The 12,878-nt window shown below is 41.0% G+C and overlaps 1 protein-coding gene across 2 annotated transcripts in view; it reads left to right on the top strand.

The window, feature by feature from the left end:
- Positions 1-2,099: 2,099 nt before the first annotated feature.
- The window catches only part of ARIH1 (ariadne RBR E3 ubiquitin protein ligase 1), a 120,460-nt gene continuing 109,681 nt past the window's right edge, over positions 2,100-12,878 (top strand). The window contains exon 1 of one of the 2 annotated variants that reach the window (XM_076004534.1): positions 2,100-2,746. In XM_076004534.1, the coding sequence (XP_075860649.1) occupies positions 2,381-2,746 (366 nt within the window). In that variant the 5' untranslated portion in view covers positions 2,100-2,380. The remainder of the gene's footprint in view (positions 2,747-12,878) is intronic. The other variant, XM_076004535.1, reaches the window with a different exon arrangement.

The raw sequence follows: 12,878 nt of genomic DNA on the forward strand, positions 1-12,878 counted from the left end.
AATTTATTAATAGAATGCATATGGCCATGCATATTTCTCTAACAGTGGTCAGCTTGCTCCAGTACCAAAGGGGAGGATATGAATCATAGGCTTCATTCAAGATAGAGGTATTATGAATAGAAAGATGGGGAAAAGGAGTTTAGGGTACTGACAAGTATTACTGAATTTTTCCCATAAGTATATCACAAAGGGGATAGGGTAGAGAGAAGGGTTGTGTCCATAGCTTGCCCCAGTTGTGGCCACAACCTAGGATTTCAAAATAGAAACACTGAATCAAAGGACCCAAATCTACTGGCAATGATGTTAAAAGCTTTAATTTGTAAATCCTGAGATTATTTTAAGAAATATGATTACTGGTATTTAAAAACTTACAAAATGGACACATTGGTAGAGGATTATTTACATTATAATGGAATTTTTCACTTTTTGTTTTGTTATTTATTCATTTTTGAGACAGAGTCTCAATCTGTTGCCCAGCTAGAGTGCCGTGGTGTCAGCCTAGTTCACAGCAACCTCAAACTCCAGGGCTCAAGCGATCCTCCTGCCTCAGCCTCCCTAGTAGCTGGGACTACAGGCATGTGCCACCAGGCCTGGCTAATTTTTTCTATATAATTTTAGTTGGCCAATTAATTTCTATTTTTAGTAGAGATGGGGGGTCTCACTCTTGCTCAGGCTGGTTTCAAACTCTCACCTGCCTTGGCCTCCCAGAGTGCTAGGATTACAGGAGTAAGCCACTACACTCGGCCAATTTTTTACTTTTTAAAATTAATATCCAAAGGGAATCTGTAAGTTAAACAGTAAGATTCATCAATAAATGAGGGATTTCAATTTTAAGAGACCTTCAATCTGGCCAACCCTTTAAATTATTTTAAGCGGGAGCCTTCTTATGCCTCTCTTTCTTTCAGAACACTTCTCTGGCTCTACTGTTTACAAAGATTTAAGGCCACTCTAGGAAAGGCATAAAATATTCTTACTGATGAGACCCCTGACTAACTTGACCAGTATTTTGCCATTTACTCTCCTTGCACTTTAAGATTCCCAAACTATTAACTACTTTACACCTTCTGTGCTTCAGCTGTTCTCTCCAGCTAGACCATCTTCCTTACCTCCTCTGTAGAACTGCTAGCTCTTCATTGACCTCAGCTCACACAGTACACTTGCAGATAAGAGTTAAGCATTATCTCTTGCTACATTTGTTTCCTGTAGATATTTCTATTATTGCCTCTATTGCGTTGTAGCATAATGCATTTTATATGCTATGTAGTTTATAATACATATGCATTATAAAGCATTTTTATGATTGATGTTTTAGGGTTCCCAGTAGCTGAAACAGGGCCAAGGGTTCCCCTTGGTCTTGGCCAGGTCCCTTTCCCTTTCCAAGCTTCAGGTTCCTCAGGTATAAAATGGGTACTCTGGCTTAGTGAAGATGAGAGATAATATATGTATAGCTCCTAAACAGTGCTCAATTAATGAAAACAATACTGCTTACATTGTTTAAAGCCCTCAAGAGGCGCTTGTCGAGCAGAGTTCAGGAAATGCCTTTTTAAGATGACGTCACTATAGGAGACTTAAACAGCACTGCACGTCTGTACAAGAGGACAGAATCAGACGAACTACTTAAAGTGAGGTTCACCTGTCACATAGTTTGGAGGTTCTGCCACAACAAATTTCCATCCAGTAGCCTGGGCAACAGGAATTTTGGCTCCACACCTAAAGGCTTCCCGGAATCACCCTAGGCGGGCGGGAAGTGCCTTTGAGCCGGGTGGGAAGGCCGCCTTCCCCGCGGGATTGCGTGAGGAGCCTGGATCTCTATGGCCCACGGTGAAAACCACCACCGGGGCGGCCCAGGGGCCCCTCTCTCGGGGTCTATCCCGGCTGTGCCCGGCACACAGCGGCAACAGACGCGAGCAAGAGGGCAATTCCCGCGCCACTGCGTTCCTAGCCCGGGCAGGCCAGGTCGTGGGGTCTCCCCGCACTCCACGCAGGGGCAGCGGGGCGGGGCGGGGCGCAGTGACGCAAAGAGGAGTGACGCGACGACGCAGCGCGACGCGGTGACGCACGCCCCTTTGTTGGCTCAGTAGCGATAGCAGCGGCCGTGGAGGTGGCGCTGGGGACTGTTTCTTCTCGGAGGCCGGAGCGGAGCCGCGTCTGACTGAGGCGGGCAGCAAGCGGCCCCCTCGCTCCCTCCCTCCCTCCTCCGTGCCCTCCCCGCCGCCACCAGTCGCCAACCGCCGCGCCCGGGGAGGAGCCGCGGCCCGCGGGGCCCGAGCCAGGCCTGCGTCCGGACATCAGCCGGAGCCGGAGCGAGAGCCGGGGCCTCGGCGTCCCCGCCCTCTCCCCGCCTCGGCCAGCGTCCGGCCGGGCCCCCGCGCGTCACGCCATGGACTCGGACGAGGGCTACAACTACGAGTTCGACGAGGACGAGGAGTGCAGTGAAGAGGACAGTGGCGCCGAGGAGGAGGAGGACGAGGACGACGACGAGCCGGACGATGATAACCTGGATCTGGGCGAGGTGGAGCTGGTGGAGCCCGGGCTGGGCGTCGGCGGGGAGCGGGACGGACTGCTATGCGGGGAGACGGGCGGTGGCGGCGGCAGCGCTCTGGGGCCCGGCGGCGGCGGCGGCGGTGGCGGCGGCGGCGGGCCGGGGCACGAGCAGGAGGAGGATTACCGCTACGAGGTGCTCACGGCCGAGCAGATTCTGCAGCACATGGTGGAATGTATCCGGGAGGTCAACGAGGTCATCCAGGTGAGGGTGGCCGCCGCGCCAGCTACACTGGGCCCGACATGGGAGCGGATTCGGGCGGCCCGCGCGGCCCCGAGGGGCAGGCCTGGGCCTGGTGCGCAGCCCAGCCCGGTTCCTCCCGGCCCTGTCTTCTCTCTGCCTCTGCTGGAGATCGAGGGTGTCGAAAGCAGACGTTTGCCGGTTTGCCGGGTGTGGGGAGGTGCGCTGGGGGCGGTGCTTCCCAGGTCCTGCTATGGCGGAGGCCTCCGGCAGCCCAAGCCTTCTCTTGCAGGCAATTCCTGTGAGTCCCTAGGCCGGGTGTCTTTCCTCTGGCCGGAGGAGCTCTTGCACGGGCGGGGCGCAAAGAGGTAGGGTGGATGGGGAAGAGGCGTCAGGAAGACTTGGGCCCCTACGAGAGTTACCCTGGCCCCCAGTCTCACTTGAGCACTTTTGGAAGGAATTAGGGTAGGCCTAAGAGCAGCTTGGTGTACGGTTGCCCCAAGCGGGCACCAGTTAATAAAGAAATGGATCTCCTTGGCAGTCTTAAGTGCCTACTTAAAGGTGGGGGAAGGGAACTAGTTCTCGGAAGAGGTGCTGATGGGTCTTCTTTTCCAATGGTGAGGATTTTGCTTGCGTCTTTTTACGTATTTGCTGTTTGGGACCTAACTGCTACTTTTTCCCATCGTAGCATATGATTTGCTTGAAGCTGTTGGAATAGTTACTACAGACTGTATACCCGTCCTTGCAGCTAAAACAACAACAAAATGCAGTGTTGTCTAAAATTGGACAAGACTCTATTGTGAGTTAGAAAGCAGAGGCTTTCTGCTTCTGAACTCCTTTCTCTGATAATTTCTATTTAGTGGCCAGTAAGTTAGGCTTGGTTTAAGTTGATAACTGTATCTCATTTAACCTGAGTCAGATCGTGTATTTTTGAACTTTAGGAAATCAAAAGTTTCCATTTATTTGGGGGAAAAAACAGTTGTCCTGAAGGGCCAGAGATATAGTTAAGAATAAAAAGGAAGTCTTGATTCAGTGCAACTTTTAGAAAACACTAGTTACATGGAAGGAAACATAGGAGCAGCGAGTTACTATTGCCTTCTTGCATGTCAGTCTTTTTTTTCCCCTTTAACTTGGTTGGCTAAATATTCACTGACAAAATCAGAAGTCTGTCACTGCCTACTCGTTGACTCTTCATTATTAACAGATTTTTATAGTAGCTTTTATTGTCTAAAAAGCAACAGTTTTGAAAATTGAACTATTTAGGCACTATTTGAAGACAGTGTTTTGCATAATAGAAAAATCTGATATCCAGTGCTAATACTAAACAGTGGAAGTCTCAAACTTTAATATATAGAGAACACAGTCTAAGAAGGAAATTGAGGATTATAGAAGTAAGATAAGTTTTAAAGCTTTTTCTGATCCTAAAAATAGGACAGTTGAGTTCTTAGGCCACTAAATTGAGAAATTTTCTTTTTTTAAAGGGAACTTTATTAAAGAATTTGCAGTAAAACTTTCAATTTTTTAAAATCTCCAACTACATAAAATCTGATGTCCTTAAACTCTACCTCCCTGGAATTTTAATTAGCTTTTTAAAAAATTATGAATATTTGTTATTTAACTTTTTGACTATTTTCTTATAGTTAAATCTCATCCAGTTTTCTCAGCTCTTAGGTATGTCTTAATCACTGAGGCCAAAAACAAGTTCTTTATGTCACTTCTGTAATAGAAATGTAGCTATGCATATGACATCATTCTTTATCAGTTTAGGTGAGAAAGATTAAATGCTGATGAAATGAACTAATAAGACCAACAAAAAACTAGGGATTTTTTTTTAGGTGTCCTACTTTTACCTTGTTTCCATGATTTTTGAAAAAAACTTTTTTCAAGTCTACTTCATTATAAGGATGTTCCTAATAGAATTCCTGAACGTGTAAGTATCTACACTTTATTAAAAATTCATATTTAGAAATAGCAGTAAAATCAAAAGGTAGGATGTATCCCAGACCATCTTTTCTCAAAATGGTATACTTGTTAGGTCTAAACTAGGCTTTGGTTATGTTACAGGTTATTTATGTTAATAGAATTAGACTTAAAAAGTTACACAGCTAATACATTCATTCACATTGTAAGAAAAATCTGATTAGGCAATGAAAAAAAAAAACAACAAAACTCTTTCACCCAGAGAGAGAGAGAGAGAGACACCAAAATATGAACTGTAGTTATTTTTCTAGACCTCTGGATAGCCAAACAATGGAAACATACTGTATGTTCTATTTATGTTTTCAGTGGGACAAAAGCAGGCTACAAAAACAGAAGGATTTTCTGAACAACTCTGTCCTGTCAGTAACTATTTTTCAAGAGCTTATGTGATTACTGATCTAAACTGATTTATTTAATCAATCTGTTATTGGCCTTTTTATTTTCTTGTTTCTGACTTTTATATACATTATTGAAGATATCCTCATAGGTCAATCTTTTGAGTGTTTTCTTTCTTGGGATAAGTTGAATTGTTGAGTCAAAGAATTTGTTCATTTTAAGGCGCTTAATACGTATTACCACCTTGCTTTCAGAAAGGTCATACAAGTTTTCCCCACCATTTGATATTTGATTGACATAAGATGGTCAGTTAAAAATGTGCTCATTTTTTTAACTGGTGAGGTTGAATTTTATCATGTTTATTGGGGTTGGTATTTCTTTTGTAAATTGCCCTTTGCTTTTTGCCTGTGTTATCCCTTTTTGGGATGTTTATAAGACCTCTTTATATTAATAGAGGTTTTAAATGTCAGTCGTCTAGGTTCTTAATGTTGGTTTAATACAACAGGTTTTATCAAGTTAAAAAACATTAAGTTTTACTTAGTTTAGAGGAGAAAGCTTAGTGTTAATTCTAAACATCTTAAATTCCCTGCTCCCCAATGATGATTTTCAGTATGAAATCAGATACGTTATTAGCGAAATTGATAATATATTTACAGGAGAAAAAGTTTGAAATGTAAAAAGGTCACCAAGTTAATTTACTCTTTGGGAATTTGATTACTTTTCTGGGAGAGCATTTCTGGGCAACAACAGATAAATGCTGTTATTTGCGGATGTCTGCAGGTTAGTTCTCATTGTCAAATAAGTCAACACTACTTTTCTTTTAGAAAACTCTTGATTTTCTGGATTCCTGGTTAGTTTAATTTGGTCTCTAATTTAAATTCTTTGTGGCTACCTAGCTTACCTTTTGAGCTTTTTTTTTTTTGAGATGGGGTTTCTCTCTATTGCCTGGACGAGTGTGCAGTAGTGTCATTATAGGTTCACTGCTGCGACTTCAAACTCCTGGGCTTAAGCTATCCTCCTCTTGCCCAAGCCTCCCTAGTAGCTGGGATTGTAGGCACATACTGCCACGCCTGGCTTATTTTTCTGTTTTTTGTAGAGATCTGGTCTTGCTATGGTCTCAAACTCCTGGCCTTGGTCTGTCCTCCTACCTTTGCCTCCCAGAATGCTGGGATTACAGGAGTGAGCCATGGCACCAAGGCCCCCTTTTGAGTTTTTAAGAAAAATCAGGGATTTTCTTTTGTTTTTTTAAAAATTTTTTTAATTATAATTTTTTTTTTTTTTTTTACTTTTTAAATTTTTCTTTTACTAGACCACAAACCAGAAAGGGATTTTCTTTAACTTAACTAGTATTGCTAATATTAAAAAGTGGCTTTCTAATGTAATTGCCTAAATAGGTAATGTATTAAACTAACTGCATAGTTCTGGGGGATGTTTAAACTTGCCATTTTGTATTTCTGCCATAGTGTTCAGCATATGTTCATTGTGCTTTCTATGTATGTAGAGGATATGGTTCTTGGTGAAGGAGCTTATAGAGGTAGGGAATATAGAGGCCCTTGGACTCTCACTGTGTGAAATTTTTACTCACTAATTCAGTCTGAAATGGAGCCTGAGGATCTGTGTGTTTTAGCCATTCCAGTAATAGTTCTGAGCCACTGGAATAGTGATAGTTTGTCCATAGCCACGATTTTGACTCAGGCAGAGCTAGTAGAGTGAGAAGAGCAGCAGCTTTTTGGAATACAGGTTGAGTATTCCTAACCCCAAATGCTCCAAAATCCGGAATTTTTTGAGCCCTGACATGACATTTGGGTTTTCAGGTTAGGGATGCTGAACTGCTAAATTTAATGCAAATATTCCAAATCCACAACACTTCAGGGCCCAAGTATTTTAGATAAGGGATACTCAGTCTGTACCAAATTTAGAGTGTGTGCTGAAGAAGAGGAACTGTTGGATGTGATTGCTCAGAGAGGAGGTATAAAGAGAAATGATGGCTGTCTTATTTGCCTTAGATTTATTATGCTAAATAATTTATTTTAAAGAAAACAGAAATATGTAAGCCTTACTGAAGATATTGGCTGTTTATTTGAGATCTTTAATAGTATTTCACCTGTTTAATTAAACAACCTCTAACGTGATGTTACAAGCATAAATTAAGGGAGGCAGTGTATTCCAGCATATTGTGTCCTGGCTGGAGAATCAGTTCTAGCCCTGGTTTTCCTCTAAGTGGCAAGATAATTAACAACTCAGAACCTTTAGTGTTTTGCTTTTAATCTGGGAGTGAAAACAGGAGTTGAACTACTACTAGACTTGGTCTTTTTTTTTTTTTTTTTTCCATTATGCTTCATTTGTTTAACATCCTTTAAAAAACCTGTTAGTTGGATGCGTTCATTTTTTCCAAGGAATTGAATTCAGGTGTGCATATCAAGATTAACTTAAATTGATAAACTTAATTGGGAGAGGAGTAAGAAGGGAGGGTATGTGTGTGTCTTGAAGCTATTGAAGTGTTTGGTACAGTTTAGATTTACTTCTCTTGAACTTTTATCTTTTCCCAGGTGATCTCCTTGAGTGTAAGTTTTAAATTACATTAAGACCTGTTGAATTTCTTATGGCAATAGTCCTGTGAATCAAACTCTGGGGGTGGGGTCCAGCAGTCTGTTTTAACAAGCCTTCCAAGTGATGATGACACAAGCTAAAGTTTGCAAACTGCTGATGTAGTTGAAATTTAACAGCAGTGTTTCTGTGTGTTGCGTCTGTTGATAAATTACTACAGAGGTAGATTAATGAGAGAAGGTGAGTTATTTAAGAAACTAACAAAATTTCCATAACCTGGACAACACTTAAGTGTAGAATTGGAAGGGATTTGTCATCTTTGCTGCTGTCCTTCAAGTAAAGTGGCTTTTACTCAGTTATTTCAAATGTGCAAACCAAACTTGTGAAATCTGACATTCTAGGTTGGAGCATTTGGTTTTCTTTCCACTCTTTCTGGATTTTTTTTTAACACAAAAAGTTGTTTTGTATTAATACATTGGAAGGGAGTTGAAGGGAATATGAGAAGGTTTATTCTCAAGGAGTTTATGATCTCTTTGAATTAAAACACTCAAAGATATTGGGTCAGTAAGTAGTTTAATCAAGTGTTAAAGTGGATAGTAGTAGATATTCATGAAGAGATATTTGTGGGTGTTGTCTGGAAGATGGGTAGGATTGGATGAATAGAAAAGAGGGATAGAAAGCCATCCTAAGAAATTGAACAAGGTGAGAATGAGGTTGGTAATGGTAAGGTCAGCTAAAGTAGAACATAGTTTATAAATATGGATAATAATATTGTAGAACTTGGGAGATTTGATACTGGGAGATTTGAAGAAAGGCAGGCAGAAGCCATCAGATTAGATTCTTTTCTTGGGGTTTGACCTGTGGTAGCTGCATGTATTAGTTATCTTTTGACTTATGTTACTCCAAAACTTAGTGACTTCAAAACAACAAGCATATGTCTCACGGTTTCTGAGTCATGATTCTGGGTGCAGGGTACCTGGGTGCCTCTGGCTCAGGGTCTCCTAAAAGGCTGCAACCAAGGTGTCAGGTGGGTTGCAGTTCTTAAGGCTTGACTGGAGGAGGATCTCCTTTCAAGCTCACTTGTGACTAGGCAGGCCTCAGATTTTTACTGGTTCGTTGTTGGCCAGAGACATCAGTTCCTTGCCATGTGCACCTCTCCATAAGGTGGTTTACAACACAGTAGCTTGTTTTCTCCAGAGGGAGGAATCTGAGAGAGAAGGCCTCTAAAATAGAAGCCACAGTCTTTTTATAACTTAATCTCAGAAGTAACATCCCATCACTTTGCCATATTCTGTTATAAGTAACTAAATCCAGCCTACATTCGAGGAGGGGGTTACACAAGGGTGTAAAGACCAGAAGGTGGGCCGGGCGCGGTGGCTCACGCCTGTAATCCTAGCTCTCTGGGAGGCCGAGGCGGGCGGGCGGATTGCTCGAGGTCAGGAGTTCGAAACCAGCCTGAGCAAGAGCGAGACCCCGTCTCTACTATAAAATAGAAAGAAATTAATTGGCCAACTAATATATATACAAAAAAAATTAGCCGGGCATGGTGGCGAATGCCTGTAGTCCCAGCTACTCGGGAGGCTGAGGCAGGAGGATTGCTTGAGCCAGGAGTTTGAGGTTGCTATGAGCTAGGCTGACGCCATGGCACTCACTCTAGCCTGGGCAACAAAGCGAGACTCTGTCTCAAAAAAAAAAAAAAGACCAGAAGGTGGGGATCAGTGGGGTCTATCTTAGAGGCCACCTATCTCTCCTTTTTTCTCTCTGTCAAAAGGCAAATGACTATCGATAATGTTTATCCAGTCAGTTTATATCCTAGTGGGAGTGCATAATACTTTGGATTTTTTGTTTTGGATTAACCATAAATTATTTACCTTCATCTTTGTAAAGCATTATTATACCTGTAAATGATAAGCATTCCTAATTATCTCTCAATAGCTACATTTAAAATAATAGCTTGTAATCTCTTAGAATTGGTAGGAATTTGAGATTCCTCAGTTCACTGATTTTTTTTTTTTTTTAAACCCTAGCTACATAATGGAAGCACCTGGGGATTTTTTTATTACACTTGTTTTAGATAATTATATATATTAATAGATTCACATGCAGTTGCAAGAAATAATGCAGCGATCCCACATAACCTTTACTGATTTTTCTACAATGGTAACATCTTATAAAACATTATCTTGCAAAGAATGCCTTGCATAGTATCACAGCTAGGATGTTGACATCGATATTTTTTAAAAACACAGGTACCCAGGCCCCACCCCAGACCAAGTAAGTGGGACTCTGGGGGTTTGGGCTTGGCATTGACATTATACAAAAGTCTTCCCTGGATTGTTTTAATACACAGCCAGGGTTGAGAGTCCCTGCTCTTGCCCAGTGTCTGTAAGAAATCCTTTCTGTAAAATTCCTGTCTCTGCTTAACTGCAAGTAAATGATGGTGAGCTATTTTGTGTATTTTGTGATACAGCTCATTTCAACGCTTGACTCCTGATTTTTTTTTTTTTTTTTAAGATGGAAATAAAATCTACTTTCACTCATTGTTCGTAGGGTAGCTCCCTGGATAAAGTTTTTTGTTTTTTATATGACTATCATTTTGGAAGCTTGATGGAAAAATTTTTTCTTCAATCCCTTCTTTTCTTCAGTCATTCCTTTTATGATAATGCACGTTACCTACTTCTCTATTTTCCAGTTAGCCAGTTTTTGTTGTAGTAATAGGCATGGTATCGCAGACCATAACTTTGCTAAGTCCTTGAGGGCATATATACAGCTCCTTGTTTGATGTTGACACTGTTACCATGTAACTTTTTAAATAGCTTAATCATTCCCATTAAGTGATAGGATAAATAGAAGAATGCGAATTTATTTAGGCTGACATTTGATAATCATTACTTATTGGGCAAGAGAATGAAGAGGCTTCTTTTAACCTTAGGTGACTAGATTCTTTGGGGCCCATGAAGAAAGTAGTAGCAGTCCTTACATTATTTTCAATGTTTTAAAAAGCCTAATTTTGTTTTTCTTTAAATTGCCAGGCCACTTTGTTATAGAGTCAGTACATTTCTACAATCACATATGATTAAAATTTCTTCCTAAATTTTTTCTAAATTTTAATTGACCTAGTGGTGGGTGATCATCTGGCTTTATCTTGAATATAGTAGTTCCCCCCTTGTCTGCAGTTTCACTTTCTGAGGTTTTGGTTACCTGAGATGAGCTGTGGACTGAAAATATTAAATGGAAAATTCCAGAAATAAAAAATTTACAAGTTTTAAATTGCATGCCATTCTGAGCAGCACGATGAATTCTTTCACTTTCCTGGGAAATGTGAAAGGGAATCATTCTTTTGTCCAGCATATCCAAGCTGTCTACCAACTACCCACTTATTAGTCATTTAGCTGTCTTAGTTATCAGATTGAACAAACATAGTAGTTAGTACATATAGAGTTTGGTAGGTGTATAGTAGATGCCCAATTAGTGTTAGAGTTAAGTTGATTGGATCTCAGGAAGGCAGCTTAAAAAGTTCTTAATGAGCTAGCATCTGCTCTGGTAATTCAACTTTTCAGAGTCCTGCTTTTTGTAATTTTTAAAAATGAGAATTCTATTATTAAGGCCAAAGGTTATGAGGTTTTGTTTTTGTTTTTTTTTTCTTTTGAGACAAGAGTCTTACTCTGTTGCCCAGGCTAGAGTGCCATGGCGTCTGCCTAGCTCACAGCAACCTCCAACTCCTGGGCTCAAGCAATCCTTCTGCCTCAGCCTCCCGAGTAGCTGGGACTATAGGCATGTGCCACCATGCCCGGCTAATTTTTTCTATATATTTTTAGTTGTTCCGCTAATTTCTTTCTATTTTTAGTAGAGACGGGATCTTGCTCCTGCTGCTCTGGAACTCCTGACCTCCAGCAGTCCTCCTGCCTCAGCCTCCCAGAGTGCTAGGATTACAGGTGTGAGCCACCACGCCCGGCTGGTTATAAGGTTTGAAAGGAGAAAAGCCAAATACTTTTCCAGGAGGTTCCCATATAAATATATTTTCTCTTTATTTTTATTTTGTTTTTTTTTTAATTTTTTAACTTCTTCTTTTTTGTTTTCTGCCACAGCTTGATGTCTTGTGATATTCAATAGAGTCTCGCTTTGTTGCCAGGCTAGAGTGAGTGCCGTGGCATCAGCCTAGCTTACAGCAACCTCAATCTCCTGGGCTCAAACGATCCTACTGCCTCAGCCTCCCGAGTAGCTGGGACTACAGGCATGTGCCACCATGCCCGGCTAATGTTTTTTCTATATATATTAGTTGGCCAATTAATTCCTTTCTATTTATAGTAGAGACGGGGTCTCAATCTTGCTCAGGCTGGTTTTGAACTCCTGACCTCGAGCAGTCTGCCCTCCTCTGCCTCCCAGAGTGCTAGGATTATAGGCGTGAGCCACCGCTCCCGGCCATATATATTTTCTCTTATAAGCATTGTTCAGTAGTATTTTTCTTTGCTTTTTTGCTATTAATATGTTCTGTTTAAAAGAAGTATCAGAAGTGACCTGACAATACATTTTGGCAAAAGCATACCAGGTAATGAAGTATTAGGTTACATTTCCTTATTACTGAAACATTTATTTAGACAGTGCTAATAATAGCTACAATCCTAGACACTTCTCCCAAGACTTGCTTTGCTATCTCCGTTGAAACTGTCATACTTCTAACTCAAATATTAACTGACTCCAGTTACTTGATAATATGTCATCTCTCTTAATCACAATTGTACAATTTTTTAGAGATTAAGTATAGAGACTTGAGAAGTATTTTCTGATTCTCACAAGTATTTATAGGTAAAAGCCTCTTTGTGGACATTTATCTTAGAATTTGTGACATTTTAGATATTTCTCTGAAATTCATTTGAAACTCAAATATAATACCTCTCTTCCCGGGGCTCTTTTTCCTTTTATTTATCCTTTAACCATTCTTGGAATTTAAGAGGCACTCTTGATTCTTTCTTTTTGCACATCTAGTTAGGCCTAGTCAAGTTATTTCTGAAATTTGTGTCATGTGATTGGTAGCCTTTTTACTAACTAATCCTAGTCTAGGATCTCTTTATTTTGCCTCCTTGTCCCTAGGCTTCTAATCTGTCATACCAAACAGAAATAGTCATTCTCCTGCTACAAAGAGACTTCCTACCAGAAGTCCAGACTCCTTACTGTGGCATTCATGGCTTCCCTATGTTAATGTTAGCTAATTTTTTTTGGTCTCATTTGCTGCTATTCCTCATCCCTTACCATCTCCAGTTGTGCTACTTGTAATTCCTTAATGTATAACACA

This window comes from Microcebus murinus, chromosome 6 (genome assembly GCF_040939455.1).
Source record: "Microcebus murinus isolate Inina chromosome 6, M.murinus_Inina_mat1.0, whole genome shotgun sequence".
NCBI classification, from domain to species: Eukaryota; Metazoa; Chordata; class Mammalia; order Primates; family Cheirogaleidae; genus Microcebus; species Microcebus murinus.